Source organism: Bombus huntii, chromosome 16, assembly GCF_024542735.1.
Source record: "Bombus huntii isolate Logan2020A chromosome 16, iyBomHunt1.1, whole genome shotgun sequence".
Taxonomy (NCBI): domain Eukaryota; kingdom Metazoa; phylum Arthropoda; class Insecta; order Hymenoptera; family Apidae; genus Bombus; species Bombus huntii.
This window is the reverse complement of record NC_066253.1, coordinates 3,889,564-3,908,980: the sequence shown is the minus strand read 5'-3', so window position 1 is coordinate 3,908,980 and position 19,417 is coordinate 3,889,564. Positions and strand designations below refer to the sequence as shown.

At 35.9% G+C, this 19,417-nt stretch overlaps 1 protein-coding gene across 2 annotated transcripts in view; it reads right to left on the bottom strand.

Moving 5' to 3' along the window:
* Positions 1 to 447: 447 nt before the first annotated feature.
* Positions 448 to 19,417, bottom strand: part of LOC126874773 (probable cationic amino acid transporter) — a 64,903-nt gene continuing 45,933 nt past the window's right edge. For both annotated transcript variants that reach the window (XM_050637185.1, XM_050637187.1), the window contains 10 exons: positions 14,876 to 15,084; positions 5,692 to 5,863; positions 4,428 to 4,611; positions 4,060 to 4,184; positions 3,411 to 3,664; positions 3,075 to 3,317; positions 2,520 to 2,664; positions 2,333 to 2,426; positions 2,118 to 2,245; positions 448 to 1,649 (listed from right to left, as the gene is read on the bottom strand). In XM_050637185.1, coding sequence (XP_050493142.1) covers positions 1,324 to 1,649; positions 2,118 to 2,245; positions 2,333 to 2,426; positions 2,520 to 2,664; positions 3,075 to 3,317; positions 3,411 to 3,664; positions 4,060 to 4,184; positions 4,428 to 4,611; positions 5,692 to 5,863; positions 14,876 to 15,084 — 1,880 coding nt within the window. In that variant the 3' untranslated portion in view covers positions 448 to 1,323. The remainder of the gene's footprint in view (positions 1,650 to 2,117; positions 2,246 to 2,332; positions 2,427 to 2,519; positions 2,665 to 3,074; positions 3,318 to 3,410; positions 3,665 to 4,059; positions 4,185 to 4,427; positions 4,612 to 5,691; positions 5,864 to 14,875; positions 15,085 to 19,417) is intronic.

Sequence of the window (19,417 nt, the reverse complement as noted above, 5' to 3'; positions counted from 1 at the left end):
TCTCTCCCCCAACTTCTATTTTTGTTCTTCTTCTTCATGATTCCGCCTCTGACAGCTCTGCCTCTCATTCTCTCGCACTCTCAGACTCTCCCATTCTCTCGCGCTCTCTCTCTCACTTTTATACAACTAGAATAATAAATATTGCCGCGAAAATTATTTGCTACATTCGTCCCAAACAGTAGTCAACAAGTTCGCCCATCGGAGACTCGCGGTTCCGCTATTTTTGTTTCTGTCTTTACCTTTTTTCGATTCAGGGGGTTCTTTTGAATGATCATTAAAAGGTGGATTATGCTCGACGATCGATTAGGATGGATTTGGAAATTGACGTTTCTCAGTGTGGAGAAGTGAAATTAGTAAGGGAAGCTCAGAATTTCGAAGCAGCACCTCCTGCACAATCGTCGAGCGCTTATCGAGAAAGATTCTGGGTTTCTATATCCTTTTTAAAAAAAAAAAAACCAGTTCGTGAAATTTCCTCGTTAATTCTTCATAGAAGAAACAAATGATTAAATCATTACACTCTACTCGAAGAAGCATATGCATCAATTCTCTTTCAGCCATCTTAAATAATAAATTTCCAACTTATTTGTGTCGGGCATCCTAATTTTAAAATCAACAAAATTGTTTTAAAGCAATTCGAGATCAAACATTAATGCATATTCTGCATTAATCATAATATAAATTATAACATTAAAGAAATCTCTTTGAAAACCAATTATCTAATTTATCTGTTTACCACTGTAACCTTACAATCAATGAAACTCTAATTTTACAATAGTAAGATGCATCAGTTCACCATTAAGTATAACATAATCTAACCTTAAAAGACCTTTCAGAAGCAGCTATCCAACTTATTTATGTCAATCATTCTAATCTCAAACAATTCTCCAATAATTATAACATAACCTAACGTTAAAATATCTCCTTGAAAAGCAACTATCCGACCTATTCCTGTCAACCATCATAATCTCAAACAGTCCTCCATTAATCATAACATGAACTTAAAAGAACCTTCTTGAAAAACAATTATCCAACTTCCTCCTGTGAACCATCCAAACCTCAAAACCAATGAAATATTTTCAAACATAATGGCACTTAGCAAATATTTAACTTGTGTATTAGCTAACTAAAAATTATAAATGAATAGCCTCGCGAGTACCAACTCCATAGTCCCTCGCCTCATAACCTCTCAAAGGCCATTATACACCGCGAGCTCCGAAAGGGTCGTTTTTTTACGCCGATGAACGCTCGACGCCGGTCAGGCTCGCATAATAATTTATCTTCATATCATCAAATATATATATTTATATCGGCGCTGGTAGCCGCTCAATCGTCCCAGGTGGGGAAGCTTTCGTGGTCGATGAACAGCGATGATTGGCCAGCAGTTTCTGGCCTTTGACTTGGTGTCCCACCGAAGTTCGTGCTGCCGAACACAGGCTGCCCAAATGCATCTAGTTGCTGGCCCTCATAGATGCTGCGATCAGTCGTCGTGTACGACGGATGCGTTTGTTGTTGTTGCGGTTGTTGCTTTTGTGTATCTGTTACTGTCAATTCGATGTTCCCGGCTGACACACTTTCCTCTAGATTCTCCGAAGTATTTCCCTCCTCCAGGCTGCTGTGCTTGATACCGTAGTAGAAGTACATGATGAAACCTAGGATTGGTTATAGATTAGGTTATGTTAGGTTTTATAATTTGAAACTTTAGAAACTTGAGAAAGTTTAAAATGTTATTAGGACATATTTAGACTAGGATACCTTAAACGTTTCTTATTAGTGATTCTAGGTAATCAATAGGATAAAATAGATTAGGAGTAGAATTATTATTAATAGGAATTTGACATTTCTGTGCATTTATGGGAAATTTAAAGATACAAAAATGTATTAGCAGTTAATAATATAAAGAAACATCCAAAGTACTAGAATATCCAAAGTACTGTACATATTACATAAATTATTACTTCTGGAAGCTTTAGGTTGTAAACCAGATATCTAATAAGAATTATATTTGGATTTTGCATTAGCATTGCACTAGCTTACAAGGTGCTTACAAGATGCAGTATCTCTTCGAGTAATTATGATTCAAATTGCGTTAAAGTAAAAAAGAAATTTGTTAGGTTTACCGAGAATCATCCAGACAGTGAATCTGACGAGTGTCAAGATGCTCAGCTTGAAGATGAGGTATATGTTCACAGTGATAGCAATCGCCGGTACGAATGGGAGTCCCGGTGTCATAAACATTACGCTACTTCTAAAAATGTTCCAATTTCACAATAACTGAGTAAGAGGATATTTAGTTAAAGTTTAAGTAAAAGTTCTATTTCGAATTGAGATTTACCTGTTTTGTGACTTTCTACTTATGGCAAGCAACACTCCAATTATGGCAAAGAGGAACACGAACATCATTATTGTTGTGAACGTTCCCATATTTCCTAAAATGAATAACGTTAGTATTACATTATTGATATCGATTGGAAAGTTGAAAGAAAGGTGAAAGGTTAAAGGTTTATTTCTCTGTGGCTCACCCATGCCGCAAACTATAATCAAATCGAAGATGAGGATCAGCAAAAAGAGTACGCCGACTAATTTCATGACGTAGCGACCAGACGCCTCCGTCGCTGGGCCTCTGTCAACCCAGGGGAAGATGGCAGGACAGAGATATTGCGCTGCCTAAGATAACAAGACATTTTATATTAGATATCAGAATAAACTCCAAATTAAATTTTAAAAACGAAAAAATTACAGATTAATTATTATACTTATACTATATACTTTGTACACTACAAAAATATTTAATTGTTAAATTCAAGAAAAAAGGGAAAGATTCAATATTAAATACTGAAAGAAGATTCTAGAATAAAATTATAATTGGCAGTAAAAAATATGTATTACTTTAATAGAGTATAACAAAAAATAAATAAAATAAATAAAATTATAGCTAGAAGAATAAAACAGTATCCTATAACGTTATAATCAGGGAAAACAGGAATGTTGCAGAGTTATAATTAGGAAAGTAAAGAATATTCCAGAATTATAATTAGAGAAAGAAAGAAACATTTCGAAGCTTCTAAATTCTATACCTGCAACCGACGTTGGAGGTAATTCAAAGGTGGTCCAATTATTGGCGTATTTCCTGGATACTGATGCGTACTGCCACAACCGGAGGCAGCTGCAGCTGCATGCACACTACCGTAGAATTTATTCTCAGTTCTATCACTGACTAAATATTGGTCATCTTTACCCAAACCAACTTCATCCTCCTCTGCACCATAAGTGTCATCCGAGTCTGGCGACGAACTATTGCATCTCCTCACTCTTCTTACCTGAAGAACAAGCAGTTTATCTTTGACTGTTCATTCGTATAAACATTTTTATCATTATTGTCACAACAGTGTTCATTATTCTTGCAACTTTACCATGATACGTTGGCCACTGTTTGCTGCAGCAAGATCTGACTGTGTAGCCTGGACAGAATTCAGCGCAGTAGTTAGCTGATCGGGTCTCAGCTCCTTTCCATAAGTCACTTGACCATTTCCCTGATTTTCTTTAGTTGGCGATCGGCAAGGTGTTCTTAAACTCTGTGGTAGCAACTCTACAAGGTTCGTTGAGTGAGGTTGATAACGGAGAATCAGTACACAGGTAGACACCAAAGTGTACGCTAGTAGAGTACCTAAAAATCCAAGGACAAAGAACATTTTAACTATGTATTTGATACTATATACGAGGTGACTATCTCGCTGGAGACGTCAAAGAAGAAGCTGCTGATTGAACATTGTTTCCACCTAAACAATGACTGGAAACCGTTCTTATTTTTAACTCTTCAAGGGCAACTTCTCCTTTTTGTAGCCTCAAGCGAAAAAAAGTCGCTCTGTGTTTTAACTATAGTTTAACGAACTATTAACCAGATAACGATAGATACGTCTCGCTATCGTTAGTAATCGATGAAAAGAATTATTTCACGTGACTTAAAGAAGACTCGATATTGAAGGAATTAACTGGTTCCGGTTACTTCGATTCTTTACGGTGTGAAGGAAGAGGGAGAGCTGATTTTTTTATAGGACTCACCGATGGACATCATCTCTACCAACACCTCTAATTGAATAAACAGCGCAGCCAAGGCTGCACACACGCCGGAAGTCAGTGTTGCTATGACTGGAGTACCTGTTGCTGGCCACACTTGGCTCAGAGTCCTAGTGACCATACAAAAATACATCATTAGAAAGTGTAGATCTTACGAAGTGATCATTAATGAAATAGACAAAAGGATTTTTATGAATTCTCTAGAAAATGTATTGTCTATTTTGTTCTCATCTTATTTAGTTAATTCCAATTAATATTTATTTTAACTAATATTAATTCAACTTTACATAGAAGAAGATTTAAAAACGCAAATGAGTCGAGTCTTACCGACAACGCTGTCAGGTCAAACTTACCTGAATATAAGGCCATCCTGGGCCATAGCATAGACTATCCTAGGCATGGGAAACATGCTACCAAACATGGAGACTGTCAATCCAGCCAACGCACCAACTGCCACGATATATTTGCACTTGTATGCTCCAACTTGACCAAACATCTCCACCAATGCTGAATCTTGATCTACCTCATCGTATGGCACTGAAAAAAGGAAGTAGAACATTCTATCAGTTTCCCATCTAGTACCTTTCTTACTTCTTCTTACTTTTTCCCTTCTTCTTTTTTAGGCTGTTTTTCTAAGGACTTTTATCAGCAGACTGTGTTAAGAGAACTGCCAAGTATTCGCGTTCGAAAAATGTAAAGGTTGGCTTTTTAGAAGCATCAATTATGTCCGTTATTTAGAAGCATAACGAACCATGCCTGTGTGACGAGGGTAAGCGAAGGATCACGTGTCGTTGAAGGGTGGCCAGAGATGCGTGAAGGGAGGTCAAGGATGGCCAAAGGCCTTTTGGTCGACGGATGACAGAGTTGAAGCGAATAATCTGTGGAAATGCCATCACTTGCCTGTTAATAATTAAACTAGCGTCATTAAATAACAACTATTCAGTCTAGAACATCTATAGAATGTTGTTCTCGTAGCTATATTTATTTTGTTGTTTGTTGCAATTAAAGCAAACGTCAAATTGAGATTAGAATAATTTTCAAGCTTCTGTGTTAATAATGTTAATAAAACTAAGAGATTGAATTCATAAAATAATCGAATATTTGGTTACTCCTTATGCTGCACTTGTAAACTATTGTTGTCACAATTATATTTCATCTTGGAACTTATACCATTTGTTTGAATGTAAGCACTTAAAGTTTAAATTAAGACGATGTTAACATTCTTGCTTTAACATGTTGCAAGCCATAATGTATTTATCCAATTGTTCACATTTGCTATAATTCAAGATACAAAAGAAGAAAGAGATTAATGTTTATTAAATTATATAAAGTTTTTTAAATATTAAAATTAAGAAATTTCATTTTTCTTTATTCCCTCTAAAATAGTATTATATATATATTCATTATTGGCAGTTGTTTTGTCATTTGTTATGAAGACACAGGCTGTACAATTCCAAATATTTCTTCTTTCCACAAAAGGGTGAATTTAAATTGAAGCTTAATCTTTTAATTAGAACTCTTCTACTTTTCTGTTTTTGTGTTTCCTATGTTTGGTCCTGTTTGCATCTGAAAATTATAGAAACAGCAGAGAGTAAAGGGAACCGGACAAGTACTTACCAACCAGCGTCAGCATCATGCTGGTGGTGACATAAGCGGTGAGTATTATGATTAACGAGGCGACTATAGCGAGGGGGATGCTCCTCTTCGGGTTTGTCGCCTCTTCGCCGGTGGTCGCTATAATATCGAAGCCGATGAACGCGTAAAAACACGTCGCTGCACCGGTGAACACCTGCAACAAGTATATTGCCTATTAATAGGACAGTTAAAGTCAGGAATTCCTGTTCAGACGTGTGTATGAATGTGTCTGTGTCAACAGCACACGATCGTTTCGTTTTTTCTTTTTGAAATATTTATCGATGGATTTGTTTTAGTTTGCAATTCATACTTTCAATATCCCCAAGTGGAGAATTTGTCCATGGAATAAATTTTTAAAGAGTTTCATGTACTCTTGGTCTGGAAAATAATTCATAGAACATTCTGAAAGAATGACACATTCTACAATGATGAAAATATTCGTAGAATATTCTTGAAGAGTTTCATATTCTTTAACTTAGAAGGTTAACCTTAGAATTTTCTAGGTAAAACCCCGCATTCTTTATTTGAGAATTTATTCAGGGGATATTCTACAAAAACTTTATGTCACCGAATACGACATTTTGTCTACAAAATGTTCTGTAACAACGGTATATTTTTCAACTAAGAATTTATAGAATAAATATCCTGGAAGATGATATAAAAATTGTATGCTTTCGAATAGGCGATTTATCCATTGAATTCTGCATCAGAATTTTGTTATTAATATCTTGTCGAATTGAAAATTTATTATCCCTTCGTACAACGTGATGGGAAATTTATCTGAAAAGTTAAAATAAGATACTGATCACATTCTGGGTGAAGCTCGATCGCGAACAAGGGGGAATAATTGAGGATGAGAAATGTTCTGCAGCCTGTTAGGGTTGGAGTTCTGGTGAGCAGAATGACAAACGAGAAGTTGTACTCGTTTCGTTACTAACCTCAACATGTTGCAACTTTTCTGCACAACCGTTTAACCTGCAATTCTGGCTGAGACTTATTTCGCAACGAATTGAAATCTAACTCACAATGAAATATCGTTGATGACTTTACAAGGAATTTAAATCTGATTTACAGTCCGATATACATAGTATAAATGTACGATAATATTCACAATTAATAATATGGTTTCACTGAAATTTTCCAATTGTGAAAATCATAGGAGCCTTTTGGACAACTCGACGCTTGATGATTAACAAAAAGAAATGATTCTTTGAAAAATTTTCTAACAACCTAATATTTAGTAATTAATCTATGAGAGAATTATTTAGGGATAAAATAACTATGCGATTGAAATAACCAGATACTGGAATGAATAAATCAGTGGAAGAATGGCAAAGGATATTTCGTTACTTGGGAAGAGTAGATCCCCAGGACGGGAAGGATAGAAATCGGCAAATTAAGTTGCTACCTTAATAAAAACGTTCTTTGAGAGCTGAAGAGTCTTCCAGGCCTCCTTTCAACGCGGATACTCCGTAGCCCATTAAATTTTTCAAGGTCCCCTAATGTCGTTATGAATTCTGATGTCGGCAGCTTCAACGAAACTGAATAAAATTGAAAACTTAATTCAATCTCGTAGGAAACGAAACCCGAGCATTACGACCATCTTTATTTCATAAAAGTGACGAATCGTAAACTGGAATAATGTTACAACCTTAGATACTAAATTGGATGTGAAAAAGGCTACCGCTATCGATCGAATTATTCTGAAAATACTAGGGATCTCTTCTAGAATTCTAGAAATTATACTTAACGCACCGTCTGTAACCTTATCTTTACTTGACTCTTTACGTCACGTCGTCTGTGCATTGGATCGTTTAAGTCCATACAATTTCTTTTATAGGTTTCTTTGAAAATCCGAATCCCAAAATTCTCGAACGTTCTTCCATGTTTGTAGAATATTATGTAATAGTATTTGTTTGCTACATGTTACTTTAATCTTCTTAACGGAGGAAAGGCTTAAACAAGAAAGAGAACGATGCAGTGTGTAGATGTTGGAACGAAAAATGAGTATGAAGATGAAATAACAAAAATTTCTCGCTGGAATAGGAATGGATCAAAATCCAATTGAGAGGAACTAAATCTGAAGACGAAATAACACGATCAACTGGATCACTGTGAATATCCACGGAATACTAAAAATCGGATTTAAAAACGAAATCCCTAGGAATTGATCGAAATTATATTTCATGGGGATTTCTCTACTCCGATAGGACGGGAAGAATAGAAGGGGAATAGAAGTAGATTAGAATGTAATTCAAAGCAACTAGATTGAGAGCAACTAGCTTTTCCCTATTAACCGAATCGCCGTAAAAATCCCTAGAATACTGGGGATTCCTAAAAACTGATCGGAATTTTATTTTCTACGGCCATTTCGCGTGTTTCTTCCAGCCGAACGATCGAATGAAATAAAAAGGAGTAAAAGATAGGAGGGAAACTAGTTTAGACGGACAGGTTTATTCGTTCAAAGTGTTCATCGAGGAAGGAACTTGGCAAGTTGAAATGTTAACAGGTTCTATAGGATGACTTCTTTTCTTGGAAGAGAAAAATCTCGTGAATGTTTGAGAATACACGCTTGACCCTGTAGTATTTCGCCTCCGCAGTTCTCTCACGCCCCCATATTCCAAGCACCGCCCACGTAAAGCCTCGAGTGGAAATGCTCCAAGCAGAGAATGCATTTCCTCGTTAAAAAGACACAGACATCTGAATTTAAACGGGCGTAACCCCCCTCCAACCATTCGCCCTGTAGCCTTCGTTCTTTTTTCTTACGCTTCGTTTTATTTCTGAAATTTATTACGTGCTTTTTGCGTGGAGCTAAACGAGCAAATTTGTAGGTTATGTTGGAAGCAAATGTTACCACGATGAAATACATGGTCGTACAAGAGAACGTTAACGAACAAAATGGCTCGCTTTTAGCGGAGCAAATTGGCAGATACAGGGATGTAAAACCAAAGCCCCTCAAGGCCCGAAACAACAAAGGAGGAATCACTAAAGAAAGTAATAGAGTAAATTCTACTAAATAATTATACTCTATTAAATTAGCAGAAAATGTTGCATCAAATTGTATGAAAATATATTTGTTGATGTTGTCAGTTTTAAGTAGAGTAGACAACGTTGCTTTATCGTAAAAAATATCTTTATTACAAAAATATACGAACCAAAAGGATATATTCTCATTAAGCAGCTAGGGAACGAAGTAATTAAGCGAAACAAGAGATCAGAATACCAAGCCAAAGGCAAAGAGGTAGCCACTTCCAAAAAGTTAATATTCCTAAAGAAGATTTTCATCTTTACGCGAATATAACATTTCAATCAGAAAGATGACTGTATATTAAGATTTGTAATTTTTAATAATGTTTGTTAGCTATCATGAATACGTCAAAAGGTAGAGTTTCATTTGCAAATAATAAATAATAAATAAATTATTGTTAACATCGTTAAAACGATCTTTATTTCAATAAGAAACTTAATTCTTATTCACGATTAAAACATTATTTTGACTTTCTATTTATTATTTAATAGGGAAATAAAATTTCCCCTAACGCTGAACGGAGAAGTTTCAAAGTATCTTTGGGTCGTTAAAGAATCGCGATTCGTCCGTATTCTTATTATTCCGAATTAATGACGGCGGTTCGGATGGCCATTGACCTACAACGCACCTCTTTATCCCTAGTTGTATTTGCAAGAGACCTTAACAGGGATCGAAGTTACAACAAGAGAAACAACTACAGAATTCCCGCGTCACTGTTCGATGGACATTACGGAATATAATCAATCGAAATTGCTCGATGGTCGACAGTCAGCCCTTACAAAGGGGTAGTTTCAGAGGTGTGATCAAAGAGAGAGGAGGTAGTTAACGCATGCATTAATATTAATCGAGAGGTTGACACAAGCAGTCTGCCGTGACCTCTCGAGCAATTTCCGGCGTGGGGGTGAGAAATAGGAAGGGACGAGGTCGCTAAAGATTTGAAAAGCCACCCCCAGAAAACCCACGCATACTCCTAAGGTCAGATAGAATGCGCGTATTAACCGTTTCTGGAACGTTGATTTCTCCAGGCATTTGAGAATTTGGCGAATTTCCATGGAAAGGCGAGGAGGAAGTATGATTTTGAATAGGTTAGGAATAATTTAGGCAAACGAATTAGTGTGTACATACCGCTGGCTCTTTCATTTCTAGAAGATTAATATCTGAAGGCATTGAAGAAACTGGAATCTGCAGCATTTTAATTGAAACTCGAGGAAAAGTTTAATTTTGTGTACGTTAGGAGTAAGTCAGAAAACCGAATATATATAATCTTTAAGGGTGTTTGAGAATCTCGAGGATTTTCATTGAAAGAGGAGAAAAGAAAGTTTTTTATAGATTAGCAACGGTTAAAAAAACTTGATACATTTGAAAGATCTCTAATGACAATTAAGGATCTAGAGAATTTTTGTCGAAAATTAGAAGTTAACTTCCTTAATTTATATTTCTGAATTTAATTTCTCTAATTAAATATCAATATGTATTCTTTTATATTTGTTTATGGTTCTAAGTACTATATGACTGTTATAGGTTAGGTTTATTATAAAATCCTTCATATAAGTTAATATCTTTGCCGCCATTTAACGCATACAGCTTTGTGCTTGAAAGAACAATATTGCGCCATAACCATAGGTATTGTTGTTATTATTATCATTACATAATAAACGCCCTTTATGTGCAAGATATTTCTCTCAGTATGAAGTTTTGCCGAAAATAACTTGATGGCGCATCGTTTGCGTCATTAGACGTACCGCAGAAAATCCCTATGATGCACAGGTCACGTCACTAAACGCCTAACAGAAAATACCCATGACGCATACGTTGCGTTAGCAGGCGAAAGTGTTAATTTAACAAAGCCAAGCAATATTAATAACATCAACAATATCGGACATTTAACAGAATGGGATTAAAGACTCGTTCGGATCTCTTCGGAAAAACGTCAAAAGAAAATAGAATTATAGCGGATAACCTACGTTCATTTTATCCCTAAAATTTATTTTCGACCCGCACGGATGCATATTCAGCAAAGTTAACTTCACTTTCGTCAGGTTTTCGAAATTTTATACAAACAAGTTTTAACTTGGAATATTTATCGAAGAAATGGTAGAATCAGGTCAATGAAAGGTTGCTTTCTCGGTAGGGGCGAATAATGAAGTGGTATGGGGTGGTTTTTCCAAGGCACGAACAGGCTTTTCAGGGAAAGTAACGCAAGTTGGAAACGTGACGATGAAAAATTCACGTTTTCAAGGGGACACACACGGTCTCGGCGACGGAAATATTCATCGTGGATCGCCGATAAACACGCGATGGGGGTTGCTGAGGGGGTTGAAAAGGGAAAGTATCGCGTGCATAAATGCCAGAATACGACTAGGCAAACTTTTTCTCTTTTTAATTAATAATTCACGACCGTCGACACTTTGGATCGCTGACGACCGACACTAAATACATAACGTTTGGCTGAACTTCGTTTTGAGGCAAATTTGTGATATATTTTTTTTTTTTTTATAACATATGGATAATTTTCGACGAGTAAAATGCAAAAAGACTGCTCTCAAGGCTCGAAGATCATTATCCTAAAAATAATGCATGTATTATAGCTCACTGTACTGTATATTACACTTTATGTGAAACTAGTATTTCTAGATACTACTCGTAAAAAGCAACATCATATGTCATGAAAGGAAATCATAAATTCCGTATGCCACGTAACGCAGTTGAATCTAATTTTTATTTTGAAACAGTGTGAAAGGGAGGGCAAGCAGAATGTTAGAAAATCGTCATTTTTCACATCGCCTGGAATTGAAAAATTCATGCACAACCTTAAGACTGTGTCTCCCCAAGGAAGAAGAAACGTTCTTACCATTTCCCTGAGAAACGATGGATAAGTTGTTAAAAATTAAATCCAAATATGCGAACATGACAGTAATCGTACTTACCTAAGCGCTATATTTCATCTTGCTCTTTTTCAGATATTGAACGATTTTCAAAAAGATGAACGAGCAGAGTCAGTTGATAAATCGACTAAAGTTATCGATGATAAAATGACTAAAGTTTTAAATCGACCAAAACCCGAGCATATTCTTACGAACACATGCGGATGCAAAGTCGTTGTTCACGTTGTTGGTTGCTGTTCGCATGTGACAACGATATTATTTTGGATTCGCACGATTCGCAATCTGCAATTGATTTGGTCGCTAATTTTCCCATTCTAACTACTTTCAAGGCGGTTTTAGTATCTTAAACAAAAGGGCAAAATATAACGCTTAGGTGAGCTCCATCACTATATCTCATCATTCACAAGTTTCTCATCGTTTGTTCAGAAAGCGACATCTTTTGTTCCTTGGGAAACACGTTTGAAGATACCGCATGAATTTCTCAACTCCGGGTGATACCACAGTTGGCCATTTTTGAACATTTTTCTTCGATGGAAACGTTTCATTGAGAAACACGAAGATAGAAAAACCTGAAAATGATAAAATGCGGGCGTTGTCAATTTTCTTCTATTTATTCTGCTTTTCAACGAGATGAATATTCCAATATTTACCCGTTTCAACACCTCCGACGTCCTTTGAATAAACGTTTCGCGAATCCTTCGGGATGAAGAAACTCCGCTGCACCCACGGGATATTTAGTATCATGAATATTGTCTTTTTTCGTTTGCCTCCTATCTGCCCCTTGGTCCCGTGCAAAAATGCTACTCTGCATGCCACGTACTTGAGCAGCCATGCGTGTAAAATAATCCAGTTATCGAACAATGAAATTTTACTAAAGTTTGCTCTTGAAAATTGCAGGAAGTTCGAGTGGAAGAATGGTTGTCGAGTGGTTTGAAGAAAATGGAGTGGTTTAAATGTGACTCGTTTCTATGAGGAAATACCTTATATCAAAAGAGTTATTTTCTGTGAGATGTAATAATGTTTATATATATATATGTCTATTTGTAAATGTCTATTTGATGATCTTGTTAGATTAGATATATTGTTTAATTAAAATCTTATTGGTTAAGAGGAATTGATTATAGATAGCATAAAATAAAACTAATAGATACTGGAAATTCTATAAAACAAATTAAGTAACGCGAGATGAAGATCGACAAAATTCGAGATTTTACTGGCTAAGGGGAATCAATTATAAATAACGTAAAGAAAAATGAGATAATAATTATATTATAATTCGAGATGAGATAAAAAAATACTATAAATTCTGTGGAACAGATTAATTAACGTCGCATAAGATGAATATTTAAAGAAATCTCTGATTCGATAGATTTCTCGCCTGGCAAATGAGAGGATTACGGATGATTTTCGAGAAACGACTACTTAACGAACGATATCCCCGTTGAAACCTAAATAATGCATCCCCGTGCTAAATCCAATTCCATCCGTACGGTCACACGGTTCCCGGCTAGCGTGGATTCCCCGCGAGCCGTGAATCCGAATTCCCTTTCTCCGTTTGTCCACCTGATGCACTGTACGGTTTCACCGGTTTCGTTGAAACCCTTTCGACGCAACAAGTTTGCCATTGTTCCGTGAACCGCGAGTGAAAAGCTGCCGGAAATGGACCGGCAACTCTGCTTCCTTTCAAACACCTCGCGCTTTCCCACACTTTTTCTTTTGTCCCTCGCTGAGACGAGATGCTGAAGCTATTCGATTTGGTGACAGAATCGCGTAGATTTCACGATATTTAACGCTAACTTTACAGGATTATACGGCCAGTTTCAAAATTTAATTGAAAATTGTACATGCATTGTTGTATCTCTTGTTCGTCTAACTTTGCGCAAATTCTTATATTATCCGATTAATCGATATCTCGATTTTTGTTAATGTAAGGATTTACATAAAGTTAAATACCTTTTATGATAATTTACATAAATTTATAATAATTTACATGAAGTTGAAGTTAAAGATCGGGCCTGGTACGATTAGTGTTAAAATATTCGTACTTTTCGATATTTAAAATTCGTAGCGCGAATTTTTGGAAATCGAATATACAGGGTGGTTGGTAACTGGTGGTACAAGCGGAAAGGGCGTGATTCTACGCGAAAAAAGAAGTCGAAAATATAGAGTAACGATTTTTCGTTCGAGGCTCTGTTTTCGAGAAAATCGACTTTGAATTTTCGCTCGGTACGCGTGCACTTCTTCGCGTCTCGTTATAACGGATCTCATTGTAGATCGTTGTCTCGATGGAAAAATTAAAAAAAAAAATTTTTAAAGTAAAATTTTTATTCTATAGTTACCAACCATCCTGTATATTGACTTTTTCATTTATGGAAGACTAATATCTGAAAGCATTCAAGGATATAGAGGATTTTAATTAAAAGGTGACGTTTGATTTTGTATAGGTTAGGAATAATTTAAGAAATCGAATACATACTTTTTCATTTATGGAAGATTAATCTCTGAAGGTATTCAAGCATTTAGAGAAGATGCTGCCATATTTTTGTCTGATTGAATTAATTGGTGGATGAAGTTAATAAGAGTTAGATCTGAATGAATTTCTGTCGAGTTAGGTTAAATTAGCTTTGTAGATTAGGTTAGTACTAGCATATGCAAGAACTGGTCTAGATTTGGTACAATCCACATTAAGTTTGACTTGATTTATAATTAGATTTGCATGAAAATTGGACTTTTGTGTTGAAATTTTAAGTTAACTAAAATTGTGATTAGCTTTAGGTTAGGTTTGGTTATTAAGTTTGTGTCGCCTTTAAATAAAGTCCTAGTAACATTCCAGTTAAATTTGACATAGCAAAGACTGTGATTAGGTTTATTGAGGTTAGACCAAGCATGCATCCAGTTTCGTTTAAACTGAAATTAGTTTTTGGTGCAATTTTACTTAAATTTTCATTCAATTCGGCTAAGATTCTTTATAGTATCATATATAGTAAATTCAAAGAAGTTTGTATTTACCTTGTCTTTCATGCATTACATTCGATGAAATTAAAAGCCGAATAACTCTTAAATTATCCATTTTCTAACACAAATGTCTTAATACCTTTCTGTATAAAATAAAAAATCTAGAGTTCTATTTAAAAAAAAAGCTACCGATGGTCTTAAAATCTCCTCAACAAAATGAACTCGAAGAAAGTTCTTTCCATCGTTACATGCACTCCTTGTAATAGTTTAACTTGCATATGCATTTAAAAATACTTACACCACTCCAGTCATACGGAAAGAAGCCGTCGTGCTCGTTCCAGTTATCGGTATCCACGTAGTACATCCCCGCCGTCATAATGAACACCCAAACGGCGAGATTGATGGCGTTTAACACGTTATTGAACACCAATGATTTCTTCACGCCTGCGGCCATTAGCAGCATCATCAGTAGGGTGATGACGAATGCGAGGAAATCGGGCGGTCGACCTTTAACAAACCAAAATTATCTCATTCGTCGTCGTTTATACTCTTTTCGCATTGGATCGTCGAACGAATTCTCCTCAAAAATAATTCGTTGCATATATACGTAAACCATAAAGATCATTGTTATAAATTAATTAATGTTGAAATAGGAAAGTCCGTGGTATCGAAATGAGACGTTTGTTCATTTTTTTTTTTTTTGCATCTTTATTAAGCTTGGAATATATGCTATTGAAAAGTGTCATGCTAATTAACGGAACCCAATTTGTGCCATCGACTAACGAGATCAGGGATATCGGACTTAGTGGAACGTTTCCGGTTCACTTCGTCTCTGTAAACCATTCTCGATAGCTCGAAATATCACCCCTTCTGACTTTTTGAGAGTCGATTGCTTTCAATCTGAACCATTCCTATGCACAACCACGATACTTTCCATACTTTACGAAGTGTTAGATATATTACATAGGGTGTCGTAAAAATAGTAATAAACATGGTATGATGGATAAGACGACGATTCTATGTGAGAAAATAAGTGAAAAATGTTGAGTACAATTTTTTCGCAGGACGCTTTCTTCCGAGAGAATGAAATTTGAAAATTGATCGGGAAAGATACAGGTTATGTGCAATTTTGTATCTTTTGTTCCGAGTCCTCATTCGAGTGAAAAAATCCTTTCAGGTAGCATCACATTTTCACCGATTTTACCATGATTATTGAGACACCCTGTACAGTATGATACCATTTGTTCAATTTCAATAATATTTGAACAATTTTTCAATTTTTACGATTTTAAAAAGATATTCTCTTAGAAGGGATCTTGGAATCTAAATAGTTGGCAATCATGATACATAATACTAAATGTAACAACTTGATCTCCAAGAAGTCCCTAAAGCTGAAGAAGTCCCTAGAATCTAATTTATACGAAGAGTTACCATAATAACGGAAACAACGGCAATACTCTTCGAAAGATTTTTCAACAATTTAACAATATAAAAATAGAGTAGAAGAATCGCGACAGAAACATAATTTTCGATCGAACGAAACGAGGCAAAGTCGCTGCATTGATGGAAACGCGTCGAAGGGATCTCAATTTCCGTCGTGGCGGCGTTAATACCGAATTGTTTCCTTTACGTGTTCCCTCATCGTCGGTATTTCTGTAGAAAATCAATTTCTGCATTTCAATCGTCCAGTATCTTCATCCCCTGCAGCGGTTGACCGTCTTCATCCCTTGATCGTTGTTTTATTTATTTCACCAGTCCCTTTTCCTCCCCTCCCCCTACATCCACACCACTATTGTCGATTTTGCATCCATTCGTTGGATATGAATTTTACTGTGCTCTATTTCTCGTCCGTTTTCCACCGAGACATTAACTTCGATTCGCTATATTATTTTTTCACTTCTTTTTTCCATTATTCTTCCCTTCCCTCTTTTTTTTTTTTTTTTTTTTTTTAGTTCTTTTCTCGAGATCGAAACATTGTGACCCTTCCTGGTAAAATTGCTTTTCCTTCTTCTCTTTATCCTTTCCTGCTTATTTCTCTTTTTTCGGAAAAGTATAATGAGTTTTCTAACAAATGAAATTCTCTGTCAGAACACTACCGAAATTAATCGTTCATTTAATTCCAACTTACGAGAAACGGTAGTGGACTGTCTTACACCACTATGATTCCCAACCCCTTAAATAATTATCCAAAAGATCTTTGCTATTATTCAAAATTAATATATTCTAATAATTATCTAAAAGTTGATTGGTATTAGGCTTGGCGTCCAATATCGAAAACCATATACTTTTCACTATACACATACCCTATAAAAAGCAGAAAAAGAATTGTTGAAAAGCTATCAAGTTACTCGAGCCACCGGGACGTGAAAGAAAAAAATATAGAAAATCGATGTGTATGATGGAGAAGCGAAAATGTCGAAGTTAAAGAGAGGACTTCGATCATCTTGGGCGAACAATGATAATGGCAACACCTGGCAGAGCTTAGGAAGTTCGTCCTGCGGAACTGGAAGTCTGTTTGATCGAACAATATATCGTCGAATGGCGCATTGGTCCGCTTGATAGAACAAAGAAGACAATTCTCAGAGGGAATCTCCTAGGTTCCAATCGAATCGATCATCAGTGTGCTCCATTGTACTCGTTCGAGGAACTGAAGACTTGATAATGTGAAAGTTTTCGGCATTATTGCAAACATGGATTAAATCTAACATCGGTAGGGTTTGAATCGAACCTGTAGTATTTTGGAGGTTAGGAATTGTACATTGTACGAATTCATTGAGAATCTATTTCATAATTTGAATTTTACCAATATTGTTATTCAGTAACATTAAGGATTTATTTCTCCATGTGAAACAAAGGCTACAGTTCCATTTTATACCTAACCCCTTTAGGGATGAATTTATTAAGACTAAGATTAAGGTTAGGAAAGTATATGTTTATCAAGTATTGAAGTAAACCATTTTTATCCCATTTCATTGCTACATTTTTTAGAAGCTAATTTCCCAAGGTTAGAGGAAAATGGAAAGAACAGATGTTTAAAAAGGAAGATTAATATAACCCAATTTGAATAAAGAAAAATGTTCAAAATAGGAAATTAATATAGGTTAACCTATAGATGCCTCGTCAATCATCGACCAAAATTCCTCTAATCACCGATCAAATAGATTCTCCATTTTCTACTGAAATATTGAACAAATGAAACCTAACGTCAAAAACGAATGAAAAGAAAAATATGAGAAATCAGCGAAAACTACGAAAGCTCCTCTTCATCCTAGGATACCTTAGTTCACGTTATCCAGCCTCTCTTTAAGGCTTGTCCTCATGAATATTAAGTTCGAATAGCGTGTACGTGTTGGATACGTGAATCATGGATCACCCAGTGTATCCTTGGCTGCGAAACGAGGGGAAAAAGCGGCGAAGGGTCGCCCAGAGGAAGAAGGGAACCCGGGGATAACAAAAAGGGGTGCGAGAGGGGCGCTTGCGCGGATCAAGTCTAGCACCTGTGGACCTCATCGATCCGAAACGAAGCCGAGCACTTCGATGCTCTTTAACCTGCCCACCTGAACCCACTTCCTCTATTCTTATTCTCTGCATCCGGCGGATGTCGGATTCTTCGTCTTCTCTCTTATTGTAAATCGATCCTTTGATCTCTTCCTAACCTCTAACACTGCAATTGGCAGATCTGATTTCTAAACTCAATTTACTCCTTTGGATACAATTCTGTGGGGATCCTTGAAATATGGCAGCTTATAATTAAGTTAGGGTTATTTTTCTTCAAGAATAAATTGAATTTGGTTGAATATACACTGTCACTCATAAATATATATATAGTATACTTCGTCTGTAAAAAATAGTATGTGTATTTTATCGGAGTATACAAATTTCATGACAAATTATAGCAGCACTACAGTTCGTATCGAGTCACTAAAGTCTAATGTAATTATTAAAAATGTAACAATTAAATATTATTGTTGTACTAACATCGAAAGTCTTTCTATCAACTTCGAAGAACACTCTAAAGCGATTTTAAATCCAAATCGGATCCTGTTAACAATAGGTTAGCTTTTACTTCGACTTGCTGCAGAGTAAACTTTATTTTAATAACCTGAGACTTCAATGGATTTTGGTAACATTTGGAATTTATTAATACCGAAAGAATTGTCATTCTAAAGTCATTCTAAGATCATTCTAAGTCCAAATTGAAACCTTATTAAATATAGATTATATTCTATTGCAACTTGTTACAGAATAAATCTTCTTCAAATTAACTTAAACTTCTAAAACTAATTTAAATCTGTTAATGACGAAAGAATAAAAATACACATTAGATACTTTTATGAAAAATATGACAGAATACAAAATGTAATGGCGTGGATCGAAATCTATGGAGCACCCGGTAGATTTTACATGGCTGAGACCAAGAAAAAAAGAAAAACGAGGAAAATAAGTTGGCACTTCTTCCTTTGTTCTCCGATGGGACTCCTAAGTACGACCCAGCTGCAAAGTATCTAGGAAGCGAAGTATACGTGGTGCATTCGAATAATGGCGGACGCACGCTTCGTTGAGAAAGCTGGCTGAACCGTTACCATCTGCTGGGACGATGAAATGGCAAAGGTGAAGACGTTAAGGAAATTCATTCAAGGATCATCGTGCAAGGAACCTTCATCAGCCAGCTGGAAATATACACAAAATGTCGCTTTTCCATGTTCTCACTAGATTTTTCAATGCTTTGGTTAAAGCAACCCTTGGCGAACAGAGACACTTCTAAATATTTCACGTGGAAGTGTGTCAGATAGTTCAGATATTACTATTGCTTCAGACAAACATAACCTAAAAGATGAAG